Below are 24,640 nucleotides of genomic sequence, written 5' to 3' on the forward strand. Positions count from 1 at the left end.
GTACAGTATATGGAGAAGGTGCTGTGACTGATCAAACGTATCAAAAGTGGTTTGTGAGGTTTCATGCTGGAGATTTCTCGCTGGACGATGCTCACAGGTAGACCAGGTGACCAGTTGATCAAATTTGATAGTGATCAAATCGAGACATTAATTGAGAACAATCAACATTACACCATGCAGGAGATAGCCGGCATACTCAAAATATCCAAATCAATAAAGTTATTGGTGAAAATGAAAAAAGTGTCTTTTATTTTACAGAAAAAAAAAAACTAAACAAACCTCTTGGCCCACCCAATAAATACAAATTTAAAACAACACAGCAGACAAGTACAGGTCTCTGAATGGTGGGCACAGGAAGGCAGGCTGGCCGGACCTAGGACTGAGGGGAAACAGAGCAGCAGCCTGGAGTCCCCCATTCCCCACCCAGCAGTACAAGGCAGCCCAGGTCCAGTGTCTCCCCGCCCACCCTCAAACCAGCAGCTGTGGAGAACCCAACTACCCTCCACAGGGGAACTGGCAGAGATTGAATAGGAACCTTGCTGGCACCAGGTCTCGGGAAGTGTTCTCCATCCCGTGGGGTCAGTCTATCCTTTCCCAGAGGCCACCAACCAGTTCTGGGCAGCCGGGACAATCACCTCTGCCCCTGCGGACAGCACCAGCAGAATGAAGTGGAAGCTCCAGTGGTAACATGAACACAACCGGCCAGAACAGCAGTGCAAAGGCCCTGAAAACTAAAGTATCGTCTCACCCACAACCCACACGAGTAGGCCAGGGCGTGCTGCTAAAACAGAAGCTTCAGATGGGGTTCAGACCTCTTAACACACTCTCCAAACTATGTCGACTACACTTTTTAAAACTACTGTCATACCAGGAAATCCATAACCTGAATAAGAAAACAGCCCACGGACACCAACACTGAATGAGTCAGATGCTGGGACTGTCTGACAGGGCTGTAAAGCAGCCATCACGAAAATACTTCAACAAGCAACTACAAATTATCTTGAAACAAATTAAAAAGCAGAAAATCTTAGCAAACAAACCGGTTATTAAATAAAACAAATGGAAATTGTAGAACTGAAACATACAATACATCAAAATAAAAAATAAAAAAGCTCGCTCAGCCCTACCTGGTGTGGCTCAGTTGGTTGGGGCATCATCCCAAAACCAAAAGGTTATGGGCTCGATCCCCAATCTGGTGCCTGTGATCCCTAGTCGGGGTGTATATGGGAGGCAACCAATTGAAGTTTCTTTCTCACACTGATGGTTCTCTCTCACCTTTCCTCTTTTTCTAAAAATCAATGAAAAGAATGTCCTCAGGTGACAATTAAAAAAGAAAAACTCGCTCAGTAGGCTCCACAGCACACCTGATATGACAGCAGAAAGAGTCCATGAACTAGAAGACAGAATAACAGATTCTCAACCAGAAAGAAAATATTTTTGTCTCTCTAGAAAAAAGACTGAAAAACATAAAGTAACAAAGCTTCTGGGAACGGTGGTGCTCTAAAAAAGAAAATTAACATTTGTATCCTTGGATCCCAGAAACAGAGGAGAAGGGTATGAGGCTGAAAAAAATATCTGAAGAACTAATGGCAGAAACTTTCCAAATCTGGCAAACGACATAAACCTGTACATTCAAGAGACTAAGCAAATCCCAAACAAGATAAACCCAAAGAAATCTAGGATATGCACATGATAACAAAACTTCTGAAACCTAGTAACAGTGGAAAAAATCTTGAAAATGGACAGAGAGAAGCAACACATTGTCGATAAGGGAAGAACAACTGGAATAACGGTGGACTTTTCATCAAACCCACAGAGGCCAGAAGGAAGCGGCACATTTTTCAAGTGCTAAAAGGAAAGAACTGTCAACCATGAATTCTATATGTGGTGAAAATATGCTTCGAGAATGAAGGGGGAAATAGAAACATTCTCAGACAAAGAAAACTAAAATAATTTGCTGCTAGCAGAATTACCCATAAAGAATAACTAGAGGAAGTTCTCCAAATAGAAAACAAACTATAGAAGAAGGCTTAGAGCCTCAGAAAGGAGAGAGAGACACTGGGATATGTAAAATAGATTACACTTTTCACCGTGAGTGTATTAAGTGATACTGGATTGTTCACAGTAACTACCTGCCCTGGCAGGGTGGCTCAGTTGGTCGGAGCATCACCCCGCACACCAAAAGGCTGTGGGCTTGATCCCCAGTCAGGGCGTGTCCAGGAGGCAACCAATTGATGTTTCTCTCATATTGACGTCTTTTTCTCTCTCTCTCTTCCTAAAATCAATAAATATATCCTTGGATGAGTATTAAAAACAACTTGAAACTACCTGATATGGCACTGACATGTATAAATACAAAATACTTTAGATATTCATATTTTTCAAATGGTGATGGCAAAGGGAGCTAAGTGGAGATTTCTACACTGTATCAAAGTGCGGAAATTGAATCCACAGACCTTGATGACTTACGTATGTATACTGCGATACCCAGAGAACCACTCAGAAAACTGTACAAAGTGTCACACTCAAAAGCAGTATTAAAAAAGTCAAAATGGGATTATAAACAATGTTCAAGTATCCTACAGGAATGCAAAAACACAAAGGAATGAATGAGAAAGAGAGGGACTAAACACAAAACAAATAATAAAATGGCAGACTTAAACCCAAATATATTACAAAACTTAATGTAATGGTCTAAGGACCCATTAAACACACAGACTGTCAGAGCGAATTAAGAAAAAAGCATAACCCAACTACAGGCTGTGTGCAGGAAATTCACTTCATGCTTAATGACATAGGTAGGTAAAAGTAAAAGAGTAATAAACATATAATAAATGTAAACTTAGTAAAAATGTAGGAATGGCCGTAGTTTGTTATTTACTAAGTAATATAATATACATTATATATTATAATGTTATTAATTATATATTAAAATCAGGTAAAGTAGACTCAGAACAAAGAAAATTACTGGAAACAAAAAGGAACATTACATGATGATAAAAGGACCGATCCTTCTGATGCATCGAACAACAGAGTTTTAAACACATAAAGCAAAAAATTATACAGCTGAGATGATATACAGGCAAATGTAAAATTACAGTTGGGGACTTCCCGCTTTAGCAACTGACAGACCTACTAGACAGAAAGTCGATAAAGATGCAGAGCATCCCAGTACCACCCTCCTCCAACAAGATCTAAACGACGTTAATAAAACACTCCGTATAACAGCAGCAGAATACGCATCCTTTTCAAGCACCCATGGAACATTAACCAAGATAGGCCATATCCTGGCTCGAAAAATTGAAAAGAGTTTAAATTATACAGAGTATGTTCTCTGATCATAATAGAATCAAACTAAGCTCCCACTTTAAGAACCTAAGGGAAAAAAAGAGCAAAATAGGCCCAAAGCAAGCAGAAAAAAGCAAATAATATAAACAAGAGAAAATCAGTGAAACAAAGAGCTAGTTCTTGGAAAAGACAACAAAATTGACAAACCTCAGGCAAGACCGACAAGAAAAAAAAGAGAAGGCAAGTTACTAATATAAAGAATGAGGACGTCCAGTCAAGAGGGAGGCACAGGTAGACAGACACACTTTGCCTCCTCGTACAACCATGGAAAACCATAGAAAGAATTACAACTAGATCTCAAAACAAATAATACCCAGAACCATCAGAAAATCGAGCTCTATGGAAGTCTGACAACCAAGGATTTAAAGAAGCCACATTCATCCAGATGGGTAGGAGGGGCGGAGTCACAGAGACAGGCAGAGAGGCACAGAGACGCAGTGTGGCCCAGAGAACAAATGGTCTCACATTCACGTAAGGTGGGTAAAAATCAGGAGGGATACCTTGGCAGCAAGCAATCCCAGCCCCAGCCCAGACCACGCAGCCCAGGGTTCCAGCACCAGGAAGATAAACCCCCATAACTTCTGGCTGTAAAAACCAGTGGGGGTTGGGGCAGCAGAAAAAAATGCCGATTTTCATGAGACTCCATTTAAAGGGTCCGCACAGAATCAGAATGGTCGCAAACCCACCTACTCTGGGATTCAGTGCAAGGGCAACAGCTAGAAGGGCACCGGTCACATATGGGGAGGAAGTGAAGTGACTGGAAACAGGGCGAGCGCCAGGCAAACCTCCAGAAGCCAGGTAGCGGCTTCTCCAAGCTCTCCCCCCACACACAGAGCCAGAAAGCTGTGAAGCAGGTTGCCCTGCCCTAGCAATTACCTAAGGCTCCACCCCACACAATTTACAGGTGCCTTTTCTACAATAGGCCACGCTACTAAGACAGGGAGTCAAAGCAGCTCTACCTAATACACAGAAACAAACACTGGGAGGCTGCCAAACTGAGGAGACAGAGAAATGTGGCCAAATGAAAGAACAGAACAGAACCCCTGAACTAAGAACTAAATGAAATGAAGATAACCAACCTAACAGATGCAGAGTTCAAAACAGTGGTTATCAGGACTCTCAAAGAACTCAGTGAACACGGCAACAGCATGAAAAAGACCCAGGCAGAAATGAAGCTTACACTAAGTGAAATAAAGAAAAACCTACAGGGAATCAACAATGGAGAGGATGATGCCAAGATTCAAATCAATGACTTGGAACACAAGGAAGAAATAAGCATTCAACCAGAACAGCAAGAAGAAAAAAGAACACAAAAAAAGAAGAAGAGGATAATATAAGGACCTTCTGGGAATCTCCAAACGTACCGACATCTGAATCATAGGTCTACTAGAAGGAGAAGAGGAAGAGCAAGAAATTGAACTTATTTGAAAAAACTGAAAGTAAACTTCCCTAATTTGGCAAAGGAAATAGATGTACAAGTCCAGGAAGCACAGAGTCCCAAACAAGTTGGACCCAAAGAGGACCACACCAAGACACATCATAATTAAAATGCCCAAGGTTAAAGATAAAGACTCTTAAAAGCAGCAAGAGAAAAGGACACAGTTACCTACAAAGGAGTTTCCATAAGATTGTCAGCTGATTTCTCCAAAGAGACCTTGCAGGTAAGAAGGGGCTGGAAAGAAGTATTCAAGGTGATGAAAAGCAAGGATCTACAACCTAGATTACTCTGTCCAGCAACGCTATTACTTAGAAAAGAAGGGCAGATAAAGTGTGTCTCAGACAGAGTAAAGCTAAAGGAGTTGATCATCACCAAGCCATTATTACATGAAATGTTAAAGGGACTTATTTAGGAAAAAGATCAAAACTATGAACATTAAAATGGCAACAAATTCACACCTATCAGCTGAATCTAAAAAAAAAAACAAACTAAGCAAACTACCAGAACAGGAATAGAATCATAGATATGGAGATCATTTGGAGGGTCATCAGCTGGGAGGGGGAAGAGGAAGAATGGGGGAAAAGGTGCTGGGATTAAGAAGCATAGTTGGTACGTACAAAAAGGGCAGGGGGATGTTAAGAATAGTCTAAGAAATGGAGAAGCCAAAGAATTTATATGCACAACCCATAGACATGAACTAAGAGAGGGACTGCTGGATGGAAAGGGGGTACCAGGAGGAGGAGGGCAAAGGGGGGAAAATTGGAACTGTAATAGCATAACCAATTTTATATATATATATATATTTTTTTTTTAAATGAAACAGGAGGTATCACTCCAGACCCTACAGACATCAAAAAGGTAGTAAGAAGGATGTGATGGTTAATTTTACATGTCAACTTGGCTGGTCACAGTGCCCAGACATGCGGTCAAACGTTATTCTGGATGTGTCTGTGAGGGTGTTTTTGGATGCGACTCACAAGGAAATCAGTGAACTGTGAGTAAAGCAGACTGCCCTCCACAATGTGGGTGTGGCTTGTCCAATCAGTGGTATGCAAACAGGTTTGACATCATTAGCCCCTAGGGAAATGCAAACTAGAAGCACGATAAGCTATCACACCTGTTATAATGAAAATAAAAAGTTGTGACCACAACTGCTGGTGAAAAGGTGGAGAAACTTGACCACTCACGCACTGGGAGTGCAGATGGGAAATGATACCGCTGCTCTGGAAACCAGCTCGGCAGTTTCTTCAAAAACTAAACACACAAGTACTGTATCGCCCAGTGGTTGTGCTCTGGGTACTTACCCCAGGGAAAGAAACACTTCTCTTCACACCACAGCCTAAACACAAACATTCATAGTGCCTTTATTAGTAGTAGACTAAGGCTGGAATCAACCCACAGATTCTTCAGTAGGCGAGTGGAAACAAACTGGTCCGCCCAACCGTGGGATGCTATCCACAAGATGAAGGAGCACACTGATGAAATGTGCAACAACTTGGAGGGATCTCCAGGAAGTTACACTGGGTGAAACAGCTACTCCCAAAGGTTACTATGTGATACCACTTTTAGAGCACTAAAATGACAACATTTTAGGGGCAGAGGACAGCTTAGTGGTTGCCAGGGATTAGTGACTGGTGGGGACAATTGGGAGATAGGTGTGTTTGAAAAAGGGCAACATGAGCCCTGGCTGGTGTAACTCAGTGGATTGAGCACCAACTTGTGAACCAAAGGGTCACTGGTTCAATTCCCAGTCAGGGCACATGTCTGTGTTGCCAGCCAGGTCCCCAGTAGGGGGCGCACAAGAGGCAACCCCACAATCCTGTTTCTCTCCCTCTCTTTCTCCCTCCCTTCCCCTCTCAAAAAAATCTTTAAAGAAAGGGGGAGCCGCATGAGCCATCATCTTTGGGGCTCTTCAGTATCTTGCCTGTGGATACAGGAACCAAATTGGTAATAAAATTGTACTGGATTTAATGCACACACACCAACACAAGTAACACAAGGAAACACGATGGGTGGATTGTATCAGTGTCAATGTCCTGCCTGGGATCTTCCACTGCATTTTATAAAATGTTAGTTACCCCTGGGGAAACTAACGCACACGGGCACCTTCTCTGTTATTTCTTAAAATTGCATTTGAATCTATAATTACATCCATAAAATATTCAATTAAAAAATGCACTGCTAGGAATTCTTTCTGAGGAAATAACCAGCAGGGTCTGCAAAGGTGTGAGAGTAGGCATGCTTCTCTGAGAACTGTCTTTGACAGAGCTGTTGCCCACCTGCGCGGTGCGGCACCCGGTGGCCAGCACACCACAGTGTGCAGCCATGATGGGCCTGGAGGATTTTTTTTTTTTTAATCTACTGGCTTGTATATAATTCCTGGGCAAGATATACATCTGTTTTCAAAGTGACCCTTGCCCGGGAGCAAACTTTCTGGAGGTGGTTAAGCGCAACCACGCCCTGGGGGGCCAAGGCCCTTGGGAGGCCAGCCCTGACCCCCCTGCCCAACTCCACTCTGGTTAAGGCTCTTGTAGCTGTGTCCCCCCAAAAAGGAGGGCTACTCCAGGCATGAGCCCCCAGAGGAAAACAGTGGGACACCTTGCACAGCTACAACAGGAGTCTGCAGTTCTGCCTTTCACGGCACAAAGCCACGAGAACTGTTCAAACAGGAAGCTGAAGGGCACTTCCTCTTTGCTAGTCCTGGGGGAACTGGGGCCTCCACTCCAGGCCCCACCCACCACAGGAGGCCTGAGAAGTCTGAGAAGGCAGTGATGAAGATATCTGGGTGGGGGCTGGTACCTGTGTGGGAGGATTCCAGAGTGGGGAGTGTTTGGGTTCACTTGGTGTCCGTGCCCAACCCCACGCTGGGGGCCGTGGCCACCGGGAGGCCAGCGCTGGCCTTCCCTGCCCTACTTCCAGCTCCCACCACGGCCTCTAGGAGCATGCAGACATCCAGGAGCACGTGGGCACGTAGGCATCAGAGGGGTTTTCTGTGGGCCAGGCGCTGCCGGGGACATGGGCACCCAGATCACTTCAATGTCTTATACCGCAATCTTCACAGGTCGTGAAAAATTCTTACTTTGATTCCCCCCCCCCATGCACTTAAAAATGAGAAAACATCTTTGCTGGGGGCCAAACAAAAAGAGGCAGCGGGCACGGTCAGGACTGCACTATAGTTGGCTGCCCCCTGAGCTCTACCAGAAAATACCCAACACTGCTCTACGCTAGGCAGCATTCTAGGAAGGAGGAGCCTTCGGTGAGAACAAAAAAGAACAAAAGGCTGCCACTGACTTAGGATAATAAATAAGTAAATTATCAAGGGTGTGAGAAGATCCTAAAACCCTCTGTGCCTGGCTCAGTCGTGAAAAGAGCCTGAGGCTGGAGCTGAACTAGTGAGCTCCGGGGTTCTGCCACAGAGCACGGGGTTGTGAAGACTGTGGAGGGCGCGCTGAGGGCCACGGAGGGCTCTGGGCAGGAGGGGGCGCATGGACTCACCTTACAGAAGTAGGCCAATAATTGTTGAGTGAACGACTTCCTAATGATTACAATGACACTTACAAAGTGAACACATTTATCTCATTTTCATACAACACAAGCTGTAGTCCAAAACAAGGTGACAAAGGACCGGCCTCTGGACCCAATTCAGCCTGCAGAAATTAGTTGACATGCACAGAAATGTGCATCAGGAAACTGGACATTGTACGCCCAGACTTCTCACAGATGCTGAAACGGGGTCCGCGTTCCATGTGGTCAGAACCTGCTGCCCCTGGGCCTCCCTACCGAGGGGCTGGCTGCTCGGAAGCCACAGCCAGCCACCCGTAGGCCTCCGGGCTGCTGGCCACCGCAGTGTGCGGTCCTTCTCCATGGCACACAGAGGGGTTCAGTTTTAATTCCTGCTCTACAGAAAACGAGGCCGTACAGGGAAGCACCCCATCGCCTTCGGAGCCCGTGGGCAAGAAGCAGGGCACTCGGTGCCGTTTCCAGGTAAGCCGGCCTCCAGGAGCTGCTTCTCGCCGCTCAGGGCACGCGGGGCAGCAGGTCGCGCGCAGGTGGACTTCCCGCCCCCACGGTGCCGGCGCTCCGTGGCCCGGTGGATATAGAGCCGGTTCCGCGGCTCGGAACGCGCGAACGGACAACGCCTGGCACACCTAAGCACACCTGCTGGCTAAGCCTAGCGCCCAACTGCGCCGCCAGGGCCCAGGGACCCTCCTGCTGGGGCACAGAAACTTAGATACAGCAAAGCACCGTCGGGGCAGCCGACGGAGCTGGCGCTGGAACCTGCACCTGAGTAGTAAGTCCGGTCCGCGCGGGGGCGGAGCCGAACCTCTGAGCACTGCGCCTGCGTGGTCGGTCTCGCCCGGCCGGAGACAGAGCAAAGTGTGACCCTGCACCTGAGCAGTAGCTTCCGCTCAGCTTGAGGGCGGGGCTGGCGCGCACGGTCTGCGTCTGAGCAGTCTACCGCGGAGCCTGCGCACCACCGCTCCGGAAGTCTTTTGCGCAGGTTCTTGGAGCTGGGCGGAGCCAGGGGGAACGCGGCGAGGCGAGCACAGCTTTTCGTCACTGCGCTTGCGCACTCCGGCTCCGCCCACAGCCCCGCCCAGAGCCGCGCGGGGCCCTGGGAGGGGCGCAGCGTCCGGCGGCGTCGCGGGCGAGCGGGTGGCGGGCGTCGGAGGCGGCGGGAGGGGCCGCGGGGGCAGACAAAGCCGTGGCGGCTAATGAATGGAAGAAGGGCGTCCGCTCGCACCGTCCGTGGTCCGCACCGGGCGGAAGCCCCGCCGCCCGAGCCCGGCGCCCGCGGTGAGTGCGCCGCCGGAGCCGGCTCTGCCTCAGCCACGAGCTCGCGCCCAGACCCGGCCGTCGGGGCCAGGTTGTGCCGGGGGTCGTGGCCGGGGTCGGAGGCCGGGCCGGGGGTCGGAGCTGGGGTCGGTAGCCGCGCCGGGGTCGGCGGCCAGGCCGTGGCCGCGCCCCCGCAATACTGTCTGCGCCGGGCATGGGCCGACGTTGGCCGCCGGGAGGACGCGGCCTCCCGTGGCCTGAACCCCGCCCGAGCCGCCCACTGGGCCGCGATGCCTCCAGCGCCGGGCCTGCCTCCCGTCCCAGCCCTGGCCCCGGCTGACAGCTGGTAAGCGGCGGGCTAGGCAAGCCGTCCGGTCGGCCGGATGGTCGCCGCCGAGGCGCGTTTTCCGGACAGCACGATTTTGTGGACGAAACACCTGAAGTGGTAAAAGTTGGTGCGGTCCCCTCCGCCGCCGTCGCGGGGACGACGGGGGTGGCTCGCGCGGAAAGAAGGGCTCCCGTGGGCGCCGCAGGGAAGGGTGAGCAAGCAAGAGTCTGGGTGCGCGGGGCGAGTGTCGTTTCTGCAGGGGCCGGGCCGGGCGGCGGGCCGACCGGACGGAGATCGTCCGGGAAGAGTGGCTGTCGGGTGGGGGGCACTGGGCAGGCGGCTAGGGCGGCTCCTCCAGCCCGAGACAGGTGCTGATTGCCTGTCTTTCTTGAGGCACCTCGCCTTCTGCCCCCACGGCGAACTGCCTAAGAAACAAATTCTGTTTCTTAGAACTTTTTGCTGGATATATTCCGCTTACACTGGCACTTCCAGGAAGAGCAACCGGGGGCCTTGTTTAAATGTGTTAGGAAGCAGATGAGACGAGATCACTATCAGAACGTGCTTTTGAAATTCTCCAGTTAATTGTATATGTTTCTGGATATGACCATTCAAACTTAACCAATAAAAGTAGCAAATCGCTCAGCATAATTTCAAATGTTCTTCCAACGGCGGCTGTTTTTCTAGGCCCCGACAAACCTAGTCACCGGTGTATCTTCTTCTCTCCTTTTTCTGTGACCACGCCGCCTCCGTTGCTTCAGAGACCTGCGGGCCCCACCGCCCCTCTGTGCCGTCTGTGCCTTTCAGCGGACACAGGCATCTCGGGAAACAAGTGCCCGCCAAGCTGGGCCTTCAGGAGAAGCTTCTGTCGGCACTCTTGTGTTTGTAAAAAATGGGAAGTCAGTCTGTTTTGAATAACCTCAAAGTGCATTGTTTTCAAAAGTCCACGTTAGACCCGACTGAGGCCAGCTTGCTAACTAAAGCAAGAGCATCCTTTTCTAGTGTAGAGAAAGGCCGATTTCTTGGTGTTTTCTCTATAACGTGGGATAAAATCAGGAGACTAGGAAGGGTGAAGTAGTTTTCTTTTTCTGCTGCTGTGACTGAGCCAGATTTGAATTATGAGTTCAGTTCAGCTCCTGAGCAAAGTTGTCTTGGGAGAGGAACCTGCCTGCGAGGAGTCCGGTTGCAAACTTTGAGGGTGTCCACTGGGGTGCCCGCGAGGGACGTGCCGTCCCTAGTCCCTGGGTCACATCTGCTGGTCAGGACCCACGTTTCCTCAGGGAAAGCGCGACGACGAGTTAGAGGTTCTGTGCGTCTTCAGAAGGTTTCAGAGGACAGTTCGTCTCCCGCGTTGAAAGCAAGCTCGGACTGTTAGTCCGCCTGACCGCCAAACTCGCGCGCTTGTTCCAGTTAATTCCTGGACGTGAACACTCTGAGGAGGTTCGTAAGCAACTCCCGCTGTGCAAAGAATATCCCTAACACCTCGGAGAGACGTTTTCACCTGAAGCACTAGGGTTGTCCTCCGGACTCCGCAGAGCAGCTGCCACGCAGCGTTTGCTTCGTGGACGAGCGTGTCGTCCTCTGCGTCCACCTGGGGTTCGCATCTGCAGCCGATCGGAAGTCCTCGTAAAAACTAGTGTTCTCGCTGATGTGCTGCTTTGTGCTTCGGCCTGTGGTGCCGCGTGTGGCGTCTGCACTGGACGTGTGCAGGCTTCTCGCATTGCGAGGACTCCAGACGTGACTCCGAGTGTACAGGGCGTGTGCAGATGCGGCGGACTCTTGAACGACGGGGCCCCGAGTGTGAGGGTCCACTTACTAGTGAGGTTTTTTCAATAAATACTGTGAATGGACTCTCCCTTCCTACGGTTTTCTTAACGTTTTCTTTTCTCTGTTGTGAGAATACAGTGTATAAGTGCACGGCAAAGTAGGTGTTAGTGGGTTGTTTATATGGCTGATAGCACTGCTGGTCAACAGTAGCATATCAGGAGTTTATTCGGGGGGAGTCAAAAGTTATTTGTGATTTTCGACTGTGTCGGGGGCACGTGGCACCCCTAACCCCACATTATTCAAGAGTCATTTGTACTGTGTCCTTCACGTAAGGGACCGAGCGTCTGCAGATTTCGTTATCCAAGGCGAGTTCTGGACCCATGCCCTGCAGACACCGAGGGACAGCCAGGTGTGGGCGAGCTCAGGTCCCTGTCCTGCTCGGCATTTGGAGCGTGATGACCGGACGGGAAAATGCAGCTGTGGGCGCGCGAAGGGCAGTGACCGTGGTCAGCGCGGTCCTTCCCGATCTTTGCACGAGCTGTTTTCTCCTGGCCCGGGTCCCCCTTCAGTCCGACTGCCTTCTCCTTCCTTGTGACGATTTCCTGGGAGAAGACCGAAGTGGATGGGTGGCCACGGCCCCCCGCGGCAAGGAGCCTCTCCCGTGTTAGGCAGAGACCTGTCCTGCTCTCTGGGGCCTGCGCTCCGTTTCCTTCTGCGCTTCTCTGCACAGAAGGTGTAGCTGCAGAGTCAGCGACGGGCGGTCTTCTAATTGCGCTCGGATTTTTAAGGCACCGCTTGAATGTCAGGACTTGAGGACATGAGCTATGGGAATCCATTTTTCTTAGGTTTTGTATTTTACTGAATCTAGCTGTATAAAAAGTTCCAGAGAGCCTCCAGTGCAGACTCCTACCTGCCCTCCTTCCTAATTTCCGGACCCCCACACTTCCCGGTCCCCAGCCCTCTGCATCACTGTCTTTGTCCTTCACCCCACTTTTTTTCTCACCTGAGATGGGTTTTATTTTTTATTTGAGAGAGAGAAAGAAACATCGATGTGAGAGAGAAACATTGATAGGTTGTCTCCCGTACATGCCCTGCCTGGGAGTCGAACCCACAACCAAGGTATTTGCCCTGACCAGGAATTAGCCCTACAACCTTAATTGTTTTTTTAATTTAATTTATTTATTTTTAGAGAGGGGAAGGGAGGGAGAAAGAAATAGAAAGAAGTATCAGTGTGTGGTTGCCTCTCATGCTCCCCCTGCTGGGGACCTGGCCCACAACCCAGCCATGTGCCCTGACTGGGAATTGAACCGGTGACCCTTTGGTTAGCAGGCTGGTGCTCAATCCACTGAGCCACACCAGCCCGGGCTGACCCCCAAGCTTTTGGTGTTCAGAACGCTCCAGCTAACTGAGCCACCCAGCAGGGCCCTCACCCCCCACCTTTTTTTTTAAATCCTCACTTGAGGACATGCTTATTGATTTTATAGAGAAGGGGAAGGGAGGTAGGAAGAGAGGGAGAGAAACATTGATAGGAGAGAGAAACATCAATTGGTTGCCTCCTGTATGCTCCCTGACCAGGACGGAACAAGCAGCCTAGACATGTATCCTGTCTGGGAATCGAATCAGCAGCCTTTCGGTTTGCAGGACGAAGGTCGCAGGACGATGCCCAGTCAGCTGAGCCATGCCAGTCGGCAAGTTTGTAACTCTGCTATGGCCTGACTTATCCATCTTCCCTCAGTGATTAGCCCTCTCCTGGTTTAAATCAAGCTTCTAAGGATATTTTCCTGTATTCTTTATCATTTTTCCTTTAGTGGACCATCTGTCTACCTGGAGTTGATTTGGGGGTGCATCAGCAAGGGGTCAACAGGTGTCATTTTCCCCATAGATCTTACTCTCCTGGCGGCGTTTATTTAAAAGGCCCTCCTCCCTGCCCTGCAGCGTCTCCGTCAGGACTGCTCCGGGGCTGTGCAGCACTGTGTCCCAGAGTGCTCTCGGACTCCCCGTCTGCGCGCTGCTGCCGTGGCCCCTGGCACCACAGTACCCTCCTCAGTGTGGTTCATGAGGGTTTTTATTAAAGCTTCCTTATTTTGAAGTATAGCAGATACGGAAACTGCATAGAATCAGTATATAGCTGGAGGAATTATTATAAGGTGGACACTTGTAACCATCGCCTGGGTCAAGAAATCACACTTTGCCGGCTCCCCAGAATCCTGCCCCAGTCAGGTCCCCCCCCTCCTTCCTGACAGAAGTAACCCCTGACCTCCTTTACCGGCAGTTACTCTCCTACTTTCCCTCACAGTGTCATGTCTGGATTGTGCCCCTCCGAATAGTGAAGCGCTGCCTGTTTGCATGACACTGCAGTCTCTTGTCATCTCTCCCACTTCCCGTGCACGTTGTTTGTGGACGAGGCCCAGATTTTGCGGGTCATGGTCCTCCGGCCAGTGGGAAGTGTTCCTGTGTCCTCGGTTCCCTGCGTGTCCGTAGTTGGCTCTGGAACTTGGTCGGATTCAGGTTCGACCTCTGGTAAGTCTCCTTGGGGGGTGTGGTGTTGCTCCATGGGGGGCACAGACGCGAGGCATCTCTCTTGGACGCTGGCAGGCAGCACAGCACGTGCCGTCAGCATTAACCCAGGAGGAGCGGGACAGCAGAGCCCTGGCTCAGCGCCTGCTGCACGCCTCGTGAGAGCCCTCGTCTTCCGTTCGGTCACGTAGTGCTAACGCTCGTGCAGGAAACTGGAGATCGGCGCTTAATTCTTCCTCTTACCAGTTTTCAAAATCATCACCTTCTATCATCCTCCAGAAGTGACCAATTGATTTTATTTGTTGTTATGAACTCACAGATTTAAATGCATTGGATGAGTTTTAATGTGATTTGGGGCCTTTTTATGTTCGAATTGTCCCTTTTCAGACAGTGTGGGCCTTTACAAATCGGCACCTGGACCCTCTGACAAAACTAGGACACTTTCAACCGCTCCGTGCCCTCTGGTACTCCAGCATGTCCCACACTCACCTGTGTGTCCCACACTCACCTGCGCCCCAACCGGGAGGAAGCCCTGCCTTCCAGACGCCTTCCGTAATGGGCAGCAGTGTTTCAAAACCACAACCTGGATGTTGCTCATCGGTGCTGAGTTAGTCATTGTTTCTAGGTGTTTGCAGTGAACAGAGCTGGGGTTCATACCTGTTCACTGGCTGCAGGATGTTTATGTGACCTTCTGAATCTCGTGTCTCTTGTCGCCATTCTACCCTGAGACTCCTGGTTCTCGAGGACGTAGGAAATGCGACTCTTAGACTGTCCCTACTCACCGGCCTCGCCCCTCGCCATGCACACTGCAGTCTCAGAATCACAGCGGCAGGACAGCCACCATCAGTGTCCTTTCAAACACCAGGTACAGCACTTCGTGCGAAGACTTGCCGTCCACGCCCGTCCTGCGCTCGTGTGGCACATGTGGCCGCCTCGGACTGCGTTCGCCCGAGGACCTTCGCGCAGGCTCAGTGCACACACCCCGTCCTCACGGCCGTTTCTCTAGACTTTCTGTTTGGGGCTCTCTAGTAGATTTCTTGGGAAGGACACGTGCAAAAACATGCAAAAATTTTTTCCTCATTCTCACACACTCGTAATAGTTTTTCTGCGTCCCTTACACTTGAAAGGCAGATTGGTTGGGTGTAAAACCCTTGGCTCACGTTATCTTTCCTTGAATATCTTAGATATGTTATTTAGTTGCCTTCCAGCATAAACCATGGCTGTCAAACTCATGGCGATTTTGCATTCTTTCCCTTGTAAATGGCCTTGGTTTTGCCTGGACGGCAGCTCTGCTTCTTCAGGTGCAGTCACTTCACCGTACCTGGCGTTGATTGTTAGGGGTGGGTTTTCTCAGCTACATGGTGTGCTCTTCCGGCCTGCAGTTTCTGCTGCAGGGAAACTGCCGTTTTCAGGACTCTGTTTCTTGCTCTGCCCTCCTTACTGGCGAGGGGCACTCTGGCTGTACACGTGTGGGTCTTCTTTACCTGTGTTCTCAATGGGCCAGTTTCTGTGGAGTCTGTACTTTTATCTCTCTTTCATTAAAAAAACAACTCTGCCCCAGCCAGTGTGGCCTAGTTGGTGGGGCATCGCCCCGCACACCCAAAGGTCACTAGTTCGACTCCTGGTCAGGGCACCTGGGGTTTGTGGCATCTTTACGGTGGCTTCATCACAGGCGTGGTCACTTACTAACTCAATTTCCAGCCCATCTGCCCCTCTCCAGAGGACGGGGGAGGGTATAGGGCTGTGGTTCCGAGCTTCTAGTCATGGCTTGGCCTTTCTAGTACCGCATCCCACTTAGGGGCCACCCAGAGCTGCCTCCTTAGAACAGGAGATCCTGCTGTCATTCGGGAGCTCTGTGTCAAGAGCCAGGGTCACAGACCGAATGTTAGCAGGAGCTGGGGGCAGATGTGTGTGTATGTGTATGTGTGTTGGTTTATGTAGAGGGAGAGGGAGAGACTGACCAGAAAACACCCAGCCATTGTTAATGTAACGGGAACGCTTTGCGCAGCACGGATGTGGCCTGGCAGCCAGTGAGGTGGACTGGAATGCACACGCATGAACAAGGACGTCACTGTACTAGTCGGTGGGGGCGGTAGATGCCGTTGAATGAGCGTGTGCACTGTGTGGCCATCGCGCTCAAAATGACTGAGCGAGCAGGGCAATGAATCTGCATCAAATTTTGCGTTAGGCTTGAACATTCCTCCCCGGAAACTACTCAGGTGATTCAGAAGCTGCGGCTATGGGCAGCTGGTGATTGGCAGCCTCATCTCGACAGCGCACCCCCTCGTGCATCACGTCTTACGCGGAGTCTTTTTGGCAAAACCTCAGATTACCCAGGTGACTCAGCCCCCCTACAGCCCAGATTCTGGCTTTACCCAAAACTAAAATCAAGGTGAAACAGGAGATATTTAAGGCCATCAGTGAGATTCAGGAAAATCCAGCGGGGCAGCTGGTGGCGATTGGGAGTCCCACAGTGCCCGCCTTGAAGGGCGCTGAGGCGTCATTGTCCTGTGTCTTCTTCAGTAAATGCTGCTGCTTTGTAGTACGTGGCTGGAAACTTCCCAGACAGACCTCGTATCTGCTTGCCTACATGCACGTGCATATGTAAAAACATTACTTCACATTAGGTGGGATTGACATGTTACACAATTCGATAAACAAGCACGTACATGCAGTCATACATTTGTGTCACGTTTCTGTGAATAGCCGCCATCAACATCCCAGACGGGCTGGAGTCTTTTTTCTGTGTAGGGGCTCGGGCTGCCCTGCAGCGCGTGGAGCTGGGCAACCCAGCGCTCCGCGCACAGGTTTGGGCACAGGCCACGACAGCTGGCACCACTTCTGGCAACAGTTGTGCATCCTTGGGTGTCCAGTGCTTCTTAGGAGCCTCATCCAGGCTGTGCTGGCCCTGGACAGGCATGAGGTGGCAAGGGTGTGCTGTCCGCCTGGTTGTTGAAGGCACCAAGTGAATCTGAGGCCAGCCTCCTGCCGGCGGCTAGAGATGGAGCAGGCACTGGGGTTAAGCCTAAAGCCAGTGTCGGAGCCCAGCGGGGCAACTACCATCTGCTCCAGGGAGCATGGCCCTCCCCTCAGCCTGGTCAGCTCCCAGCTGAGCAGGACCCCCATACACCTGAGGCAGCTCAGGGCAGACTGAGTTGTGAGAGAACCAGCTCTCCTCCCAGCACAGCGCCCACCCTGACCCCTGTCCTGCACCACCATTCCCCCCTCCCATGGCAAAGCACGAGCTCTTCCTTCCTGTTTTCTTTCCTTACCCTATGCACTGGCTTTTAAACCGATTTGTGACTGCTGAGCTGAAGACCCACAAACCCGTTTTTTGTCCCCACCACTGGGCGTTCTGGTTTTGGCTTACGTGTAGTTTTGAGCCTTTATATTCTGCTTGTACTTATATTAAACCCCCTATTGGTGTTAGAGAAGGAAAAGTAAGATTTCTGTAGGTTACATAAAGTCTAGTTGCACTACAGTAAGCACGCTCTCCCTGGTGTACGTGCTTCCAAATTGCCGAGAATGGGTCTTTGTTGCTTTTTTGTACCTTTTCATTAACTGCTCCACTCCTGCCTCTCCTCTTCACCACACTTCACCTCTCAGCTTGGCGGCTGTGCTGCCCCTGCCTGTCCTGCCCCACATTCGGTCTCTTCCCACCTCGCTTCTAGCGTCCGTCGTGGGGGGGGTCGCTCTTTGAGGGTGGCTGTTCCCTGCAGGCTGGCGCCACTCGACTCTGGCAGGACTGACCTCCGTTTTCGGGTGCAGGGACCTCGTCTTCTTTATGACTTTCAGTGTTTAGTCCGTGCCCTGGGCATTTCAGAGGGTCGCTGCAGGCTTTCTCTTCCTCCTTTGCGTGTCAGTTTTTATCCCAGATTGGAATGAAATTGACCTCAGGGAGTTCAGCTTTGCTGATTATAGCACCGCCAGGTGCCTCCGGGACACCTGGTGGGTGACGGCACCGATTCTAGACCACACCGACCTGTATACTGCTAAGGGGATTTTCCCGTTTTCCCGATCCACTACTAATGGGTCGTTTGAATTTACATTCATGTCTTTGTTTATATTCTAAGTTATTTTGTAGTTTCAGTGTCTTTTCATTATCTGTGAGTAGGGTCTACAAAGGTCAAGGAACAAGTTTTGCTTTAATTTACCATTACGAAATTTTATTTTATGCATCTGGAGGCTGATGTGTCCCTCGGGCCACAGGTTTGAGAAGTGCGGTTCGGTGAAGTGCTTGACCTGATCTCGTCTTTTGTAGGTGATGCAGGAGGACCGCCACTATGGCAGCGGCCCCACTTCCACGACGACGGGAAGGTCTGCGTGGGACACGCTTGTGCCAGCACCACGCGGAGCTTCGTAGGGCTCCGGGAAAGCAGCGGTCTGCACCCTGACGGGTGCGCTCAGGGGCCGCAGCTCCCACGCTGCGGCAGGGTGTAGGAGTAGCCATATTCACAAACGTCCCGAAGATGCAGTTCCTTAGAAAACAGTGAAGATGACTGCACTCGGGGACGCAAATGAGCATTTGCATCATTCTTTTAACCAAACACAGGTGTCGACGCGGTGACACAGCCCGAATAGTTATGGTCCGCTATGGAGAGTGACCAGGAAGCCCACCCCAAGGGCAATGGTGATTTTGTTCCAGAAAAAACAAATATTAAAGTAGAAGAGGATGATGATCAAATTCCAAATCACAGTTCGGAAAGAATGGATTTTAAAATGGAACAAGAGGACAGGACAGCAGCCGACAGTGGTGATGGACAGGCAGAGATCCGAGAAGCGAGCTTCAGCTGTAAGCCCCCGGGGAAATGTTGCCCCGCGGAGCACGAGGACGACTACGGGGCTCTCTTCTCCCAGTACAGCAGCACCCTGTACGACGTCGCCATGGAGGCCGTGACGCAGAGCCTCCTGTCCACCCGCAGCATGAGCTCCAGGAAGAAGTCTCCAGCCTGGAAACACTTCTTCATCTCCCCACGGGACAGCACGAAGGCCGTGTGTGTGTACTGCATGAAGGAGTTCAGCCGTGGCAAAAACGAGAAGGACCTGAGCACCAGCTGTCTCATGCGGCACGTGAGGAGGGCACACCCCACAGTGCTCATCCGGGAGGACGGCAGCATGTCCACCCTCGCGCCCCTCTCCTCCCCGGCCCTGCTGCTCCCGTCGCAGCCTGCACACGTCGGAGACGTGGGCGCTGTGCTGCCACCCATCAAACTCGTCCAGAAAACAGCCTCCAGGACCCCACCTCCTGATCAAGTGACAGAAGCGTCTATGTCTGTCGCGTCTTCCAAAGAGGTCGGCTCCGACTTGTCTGTCACTGAGAAATACATCAGGGAAGAAACCCACGTGGGGCTACCTCCATCCGTCCCTGTTCCCCACTGTGACGATGCTGCAGAGAGTGGGCCAGAGAAGAGCCTCCCGCTTCCGAAAAGCACCTCTGGGTCGCGAAGGTGGTCTGCGGTCTGGAAGCACTTCTACCTGTCACCTCTGGACAGCTCCAAGGCCGTGTGCATTCACTGCATGAACGAGTTCAGCAGAGGGAAGAACGGCAAGGACCTGGGCACCAGCTGCCTCATCCGGCACATGTGGCGGGCACACCGCGCCATCGTGCTACAGGAGAAGAGCGGAGGCGCAGGCGTGCCGCCCCCCTATGCCACGACCCCCACCCTGGTGCCCACTCTCCCGCCTCCCGAGGGAGAGCCGAGATCTCTGTCCTCATCGCCAGGGAAGCTGGTCAAGGAGTCCTTCTTGACATCCTCTTCCCCTGACCGGCTGACAGAGGACACGCCCACACGGGTGAACCTTGGGGACGCACTGATGGAAGATCCATCTGTGCTGTCACCCTCTGATGACACTGGCGAGGCCTCGTTGGCATCCTCTCCTGAGAAGCGGCAGGGTGACGGGTCGACCCTTCCCACGTTCGAGTCTGGTGCTGTGTTCCAACAGAACAAAAAGGTGATGAAGAGACTGAAGTCGGAGGTGTGGCATCACTTTTCGCTAGCCCCCATGGACAGTCTGAAGGCAGTGTGCAGGCACTGTGGTTGCGTCATCAGTCGGGGGAAGAAGGGTGATGTGGGCACCAGCTGTTTGATGAGACATCTCTACAGACGCCACCCAGAAGTTGTCGGGAACCAGAAGGGCTTCCTCGGGGACAGTTTGGCAAATTCTTCGTACGACACCTTGGCTTCTGCAGAAAGTTCCTCCTCCAGATTAACTGACTTCACAACAGCGGTCCCAAAAACCAGCCCAGCTCTAGCTCCCGTTCACAGCAAAAAGACCTCCAAGCTGTGGAATCACTTCTCCGTCTGCTCTGCAGACCCCACTAAAGTCGTGTGCTTGCACTGTGGCCGGACAATAAGCAGGGGGAAGAAGCCGACCAACCTGGGCACCAGCTGTCTTCTCAGGCATTTACAGAGGTTCCACGGCAGTGTGCTGACGACCGACGTCCCCAAGGCCGCGCTGCCCTCTCCTCCAGGCGTCCGTGTGCCACTGAGCGCAGAGCCGTCCGGAGCCTCCTCCCTCGATGACTCAGATGAGAAGTTCTATGACTCTCATCCAGTTGCCAAAAAGATAACAAGTCTCATCGCTGAAATGATTGCACTTGACCTCCAGCCATACTCTTTTGTAGACAACGTTGGCTTTAACAGGCTGCTCGCATACTTGAAACCTCAGTACTCTTTGCCCTCCCCGTCCTACTTCTCCAGGACAGCCATCCCAGGGATGTACGATGACGTGAAACGGGTCATTATGTCACACCTTAAGGAGGCAGAGAGTGGCGTGGTCCACTTCACGTCTGGAATATGGATGAGTAACCAGACCCGGGAGTACCTGACGCTCACCGCTCACTGGGTCACCTTCGAGTCATCGGCGCGGCCGCACCGTGAGGACCACCACTGCTCGGCGCTATTGGACGTGTCCCGGATCGACTGCGACTACAGCGGCAACAGCATTCAGAAGCAGCTGGAGTGTTGGTGGGAGGCCTGGGTGACGTCCACTGGCCTCCAGGTGGGCATCACAGTGACCGACAACCCCAGCGTAGGAACGACGCTGAACGAAGGGGAGCACTCCAGCGTGCAGTGCTTCAGCCACACGGTGGACCTCATCGTCAGCGAGGCCATGAAGAGCCAGCGGATGGTCCAGAACTTACTGAGCACCGCTCGGAAGCTGTGTGAGCGGGTGCTCCGGTCGCACGAAGCGAGAGAGAAGCTGGCAGAGCTGCAGAAGGAGTACGAGCTGCCACCGCACCACCTCCTTCGGGACGTGCCGTCCAAGTGGAGCACGTCGCTCCGCATGCTCGAACGGCTCATCGAGCAGAAGAGGGCGGTTAACGAGGTGTCCGTCGCGTGTAATTTCCGAGACCTGATCAGCGGCGACCAGTGGGAGGTCATGCGGTCCGTGTGCCACGCGCTGAAGCCCTTTGACGCCGCGAGTCGGGAGATGAGCAGCCACGTGTCCACCCTCAGCCAGGTCATCCCCATGGTCCACATCCTGAACAGGAAGGTCGAGATGCTGTTTGAGGAGACGATGGGCATCGACACCATGCTGAAGTCCCTGAAGGAAGCCCTGGTGAGCCGACTGTCTGCCGCCCTTCACGACCCCAGGTACATCTTTGCTACACTGTTAGACCCTCGCTACAAAGCTTCCCTGTTCTCCGAGGAGGAGGCAGAGCAATACAAGCAGGACTTAATCAGGGAACTCGAAACGCTGAATTCTACCTCAGAGGACACACCTGTCTCCAACGGGTGTGATCCGGGCTCTCCACCAAGAGACTCCAGTGGGGTGGAGAGCCTGTGGTCACTCATGGCCAAGATAAAAAAGAAAGACCCCAGAGAAAAGGCAAAGGTGCCTGAGGCCATGGTGCTCGCGTACCTGGAGGAGGAGGTGCTTGAACACAGCTGTGACCCACTCACCTACTGGAACCTAAAGAGGTCAGCCTGGCCGGGCCTGTCAGCCTTGGCCGTCAGGTTTTTGGGCTGTCCCCCAAGTATCGTCCCTTCAGAAAGGCTGTTCAGCACACCCACCGAGAACGGTAGCTTCGGCCAGTCCAGGCTCCTGATGGAACATTTTGAAAAACTTATCTTTTTAAAAGTGAATCTTCCTTTAATATACTTTCAGTATTGAAATCACCACGGAGCCACCAGGCTACAGATGATGTTGCTCATCAGGCACCAGCTGTTTGCCGTGGCCTGGTGGCTTGCCGCAGTCGGGGCCAGGGAGGACATCAGACCGGGCACTCTCAGGTCCACACTGAGTCTTCCTTCCAGACTCACTGCAGCCTCTCCATGTGCCTTACTCCTAGGTCTTCAGGCCAGGTACATGATGTGTTTCTTAAGAAGCCACTAGAAATAGCCAGTCTTGTCAGTTACGACATACGATGATTAAGTTTTAATCCGTAACTGTAAATTTTTTTAAAAGCTGGGGGTAGTAATTTGTTTTACTAGAATGATATAGAAGATGTAAACAATTTTACTCTGTACTTTTTTTTATTATGTAAAAAACCACAAATCAGGTACTGTATTTTAGTGAAAAATTGTTTTCATTACAACAAAACAGCCTTCATGGCTGTCCCATAAAAGCTGTAACTCGGAGGTGGAGGTGAAGCCATCTGACTGAGCGGTTTTTAACTGCAGCTGTGATGTCTGTCTGGAGTGTAGAGAATATTCTGGAAGATAACTCACTACAGCAGAGATGGGGCGTTTGAAGAGATGCGTCACGGAGTGCTGGTGACCTGGTAGCAGCTGAGAACTTTCCCGTGCTCCTTTCTGTGTCCAGGTCTCACACGGTCAGTTAACCCAGAGACCTCCTGACCATGTGCAATGAGCTCCTTGCTGCCTGTCCAGCCGGGGCGCCGTGCTGCCCGTTTACCGCCGTCCTGGTGGTCAAACCTCCGTGTCTCTGCACTCTGAAGGGGTCTTTCGAAATTTGGGTAGATTCCCCCAACTTGATGAAATCACACATAAAATTCTTTTTAGAAGAGGTGGCTTATTAACAGGGAGAAAGATTGTTATATCACAGTTGGAATAGCCTTAGGTGTTTAGATTTTTTTATAATGGGGAAGACTCAGCCATCACGGGTATTTTAGAATCCCAAGGTCATCAGAATGAATTATCGGTTGTCAGATTCTTTTAACAATGTCTTCAGAGTTGTTGCTTCAACATCTACAAAAGGGTTCATTTGCTTATTGCGTACCAATTAACTATGCCAGGTGACAAGTCACTCATTGCCTCTGACCCTATTGAAACGTCGTTTCGTCAGAAGTGCTGTACCTGTTAATCTGCCTGCATCGACTGTGTTTCGGTGTATTTATAAATGGTGAACTCAGTTTCTGAAATTAAACTTTCATTTCAATTTTCTACTGTCAGAGGACACCGCCTTTTTATTCTTAGGGTGATGAACCAGTGGTCCCCTTTGGGGGCCAGTATACACAGAAACCACACTCATGCATTGCTTTTTTAATTTTTGCTTAGCTCCAGGTAGGACATGGGGTAGGTGAAGGCGTGGGTCCTACAACAGCATTTCTGAGTGTGGTGCTGACGTGTGTTCAGAATGAGTGCTGTGCCACTGTGGTACCCAAAGGAGAGCCGTGCGCAGCCTTGCAGCTGCCCTGGCCGTGTGGGCTCTCGCCTGTGTTGCTGGGTGCACATTCCTGAGGCCAGCTTCTGCCCCGGGTGCCCAGGGAGCTCTGATGGGGGACACGCTAGTGAGTCATGCTGACGTGGTTTTCCCAGGACTGACTTGAAAATTCCTGTAAATGTGCCATACACGTCAAGACCTCTCCAGTTAGGGGTTCAGGCCATCTGGTCAAACCAGGTCCAGGAAGTGGATGCAGAAGGCCAGAGTAGGTGTGGAGACAGAGTGCGGGGCTCGTGGCTTTGTATCTGGGGCTGGTAGTAAGTCCCTCCTGACAAGACCCAGTAGAGCAGGGCAGCGCGTGTCCTGGTTGGGCGCCCTGGCTGCTCACCTGAGTGCTCAGCTGGCCATGACACAGGATGTTTCCTTGAAAGGCCCATACACCTGGTTTTCGCTCTGAGTGGTTCAAGCCTCTAAACTGCTCTTCTGCTTCCAGGTCACCAGTCATGAGCTGGGGCTCCTCATCTCTTAGGGTTCTGCAGGCCGCACAAGGGTCTGTGTGTGCTCACCCACATGTGAGGTCACCCAGCCTGTATCAGGGACAAATGCTGACGTACTTTCCTACCTCTGTGTCCATGCTTCAAGGGTTCGACTTAGGTTGGAACAGTAGGGGAGAGTTCACGTGAGGACAGTGAGCTGCTGGACAGCAGTGAGGGCCACGACTCAGCCAGCCCATTCCCCGCCAGACCTCTGCTGCTCCCTTTCCATCTCCCGCAGAGGCTGGGACTGGACTGACGTGTGGGCTCCTTGCCCCCAGTCTTCTGCCACCCCCGATGGAGCAGGACTTGCATCGTCCCTGGAGGTGCCCCGGCAGCCCTGGTCCAGTCAGCTATGGGCTGCAG

At 51.5% G+C, this 24,640-nt stretch overlaps 1 protein-coding gene across 4 annotated transcripts; it reads left to right on the plus strand.

The window, feature by feature from the left end:
- Positions 1-9,394: 9,394 nt before the first annotated feature.
- Positions 9,395-23,529, plus strand: ZBED4 (zinc finger BED-type containing 4). Of its 4 annotated transcripts, none has more exons than XR_008426307.1 (3): positions 9,395-9,583; positions 13,951-14,174; positions 14,797-15,365. XR_008426307.1 is itself a non-coding variant. In XM_053919810.1 (3 exons), the coding sequence occupies exon 3, from the start codon at positions 18,765-18,767 to the stop codon at positions 22,287-22,289; it is 3,525 nt and encodes a 1,174-aa protein (XP_053775785.1). In that variant the 5' UTR covers positions 9,395-9,583; positions 13,951-14,174; positions 18,433-18,764; the 3' UTR covers positions 22,290-23,529. The 4 variants fall into 4 exon arrangements, 3 of the variants coding, with proteins under 3 accessions (XP_053775785.1, XP_053775784.1, XP_045042910.2); XM_053919810.1 differs by lacking the exon at positions 14,797-15,365 and adding an exon at positions 18,433-23,529; XM_053919809.1 differs by lacking the exons at positions 13,951-14,174; positions 14,797-15,365 and adding an exon at positions 18,433-23,529.
- The last annotated feature ends 1,111 nt before the right edge of the window (positions 23,530-24,640 follow it).

This window comes from Desmodus rotundus, chromosome 3 (genome assembly GCF_022682495.2).
Source record: "Desmodus rotundus isolate HL8 chromosome 3, HLdesRot8A.1, whole genome shotgun sequence".
Classification (NCBI taxonomy): domain Eukaryota; kingdom Metazoa; phylum Chordata; class Mammalia; order Chiroptera; family Phyllostomidae; genus Desmodus; species Desmodus rotundus.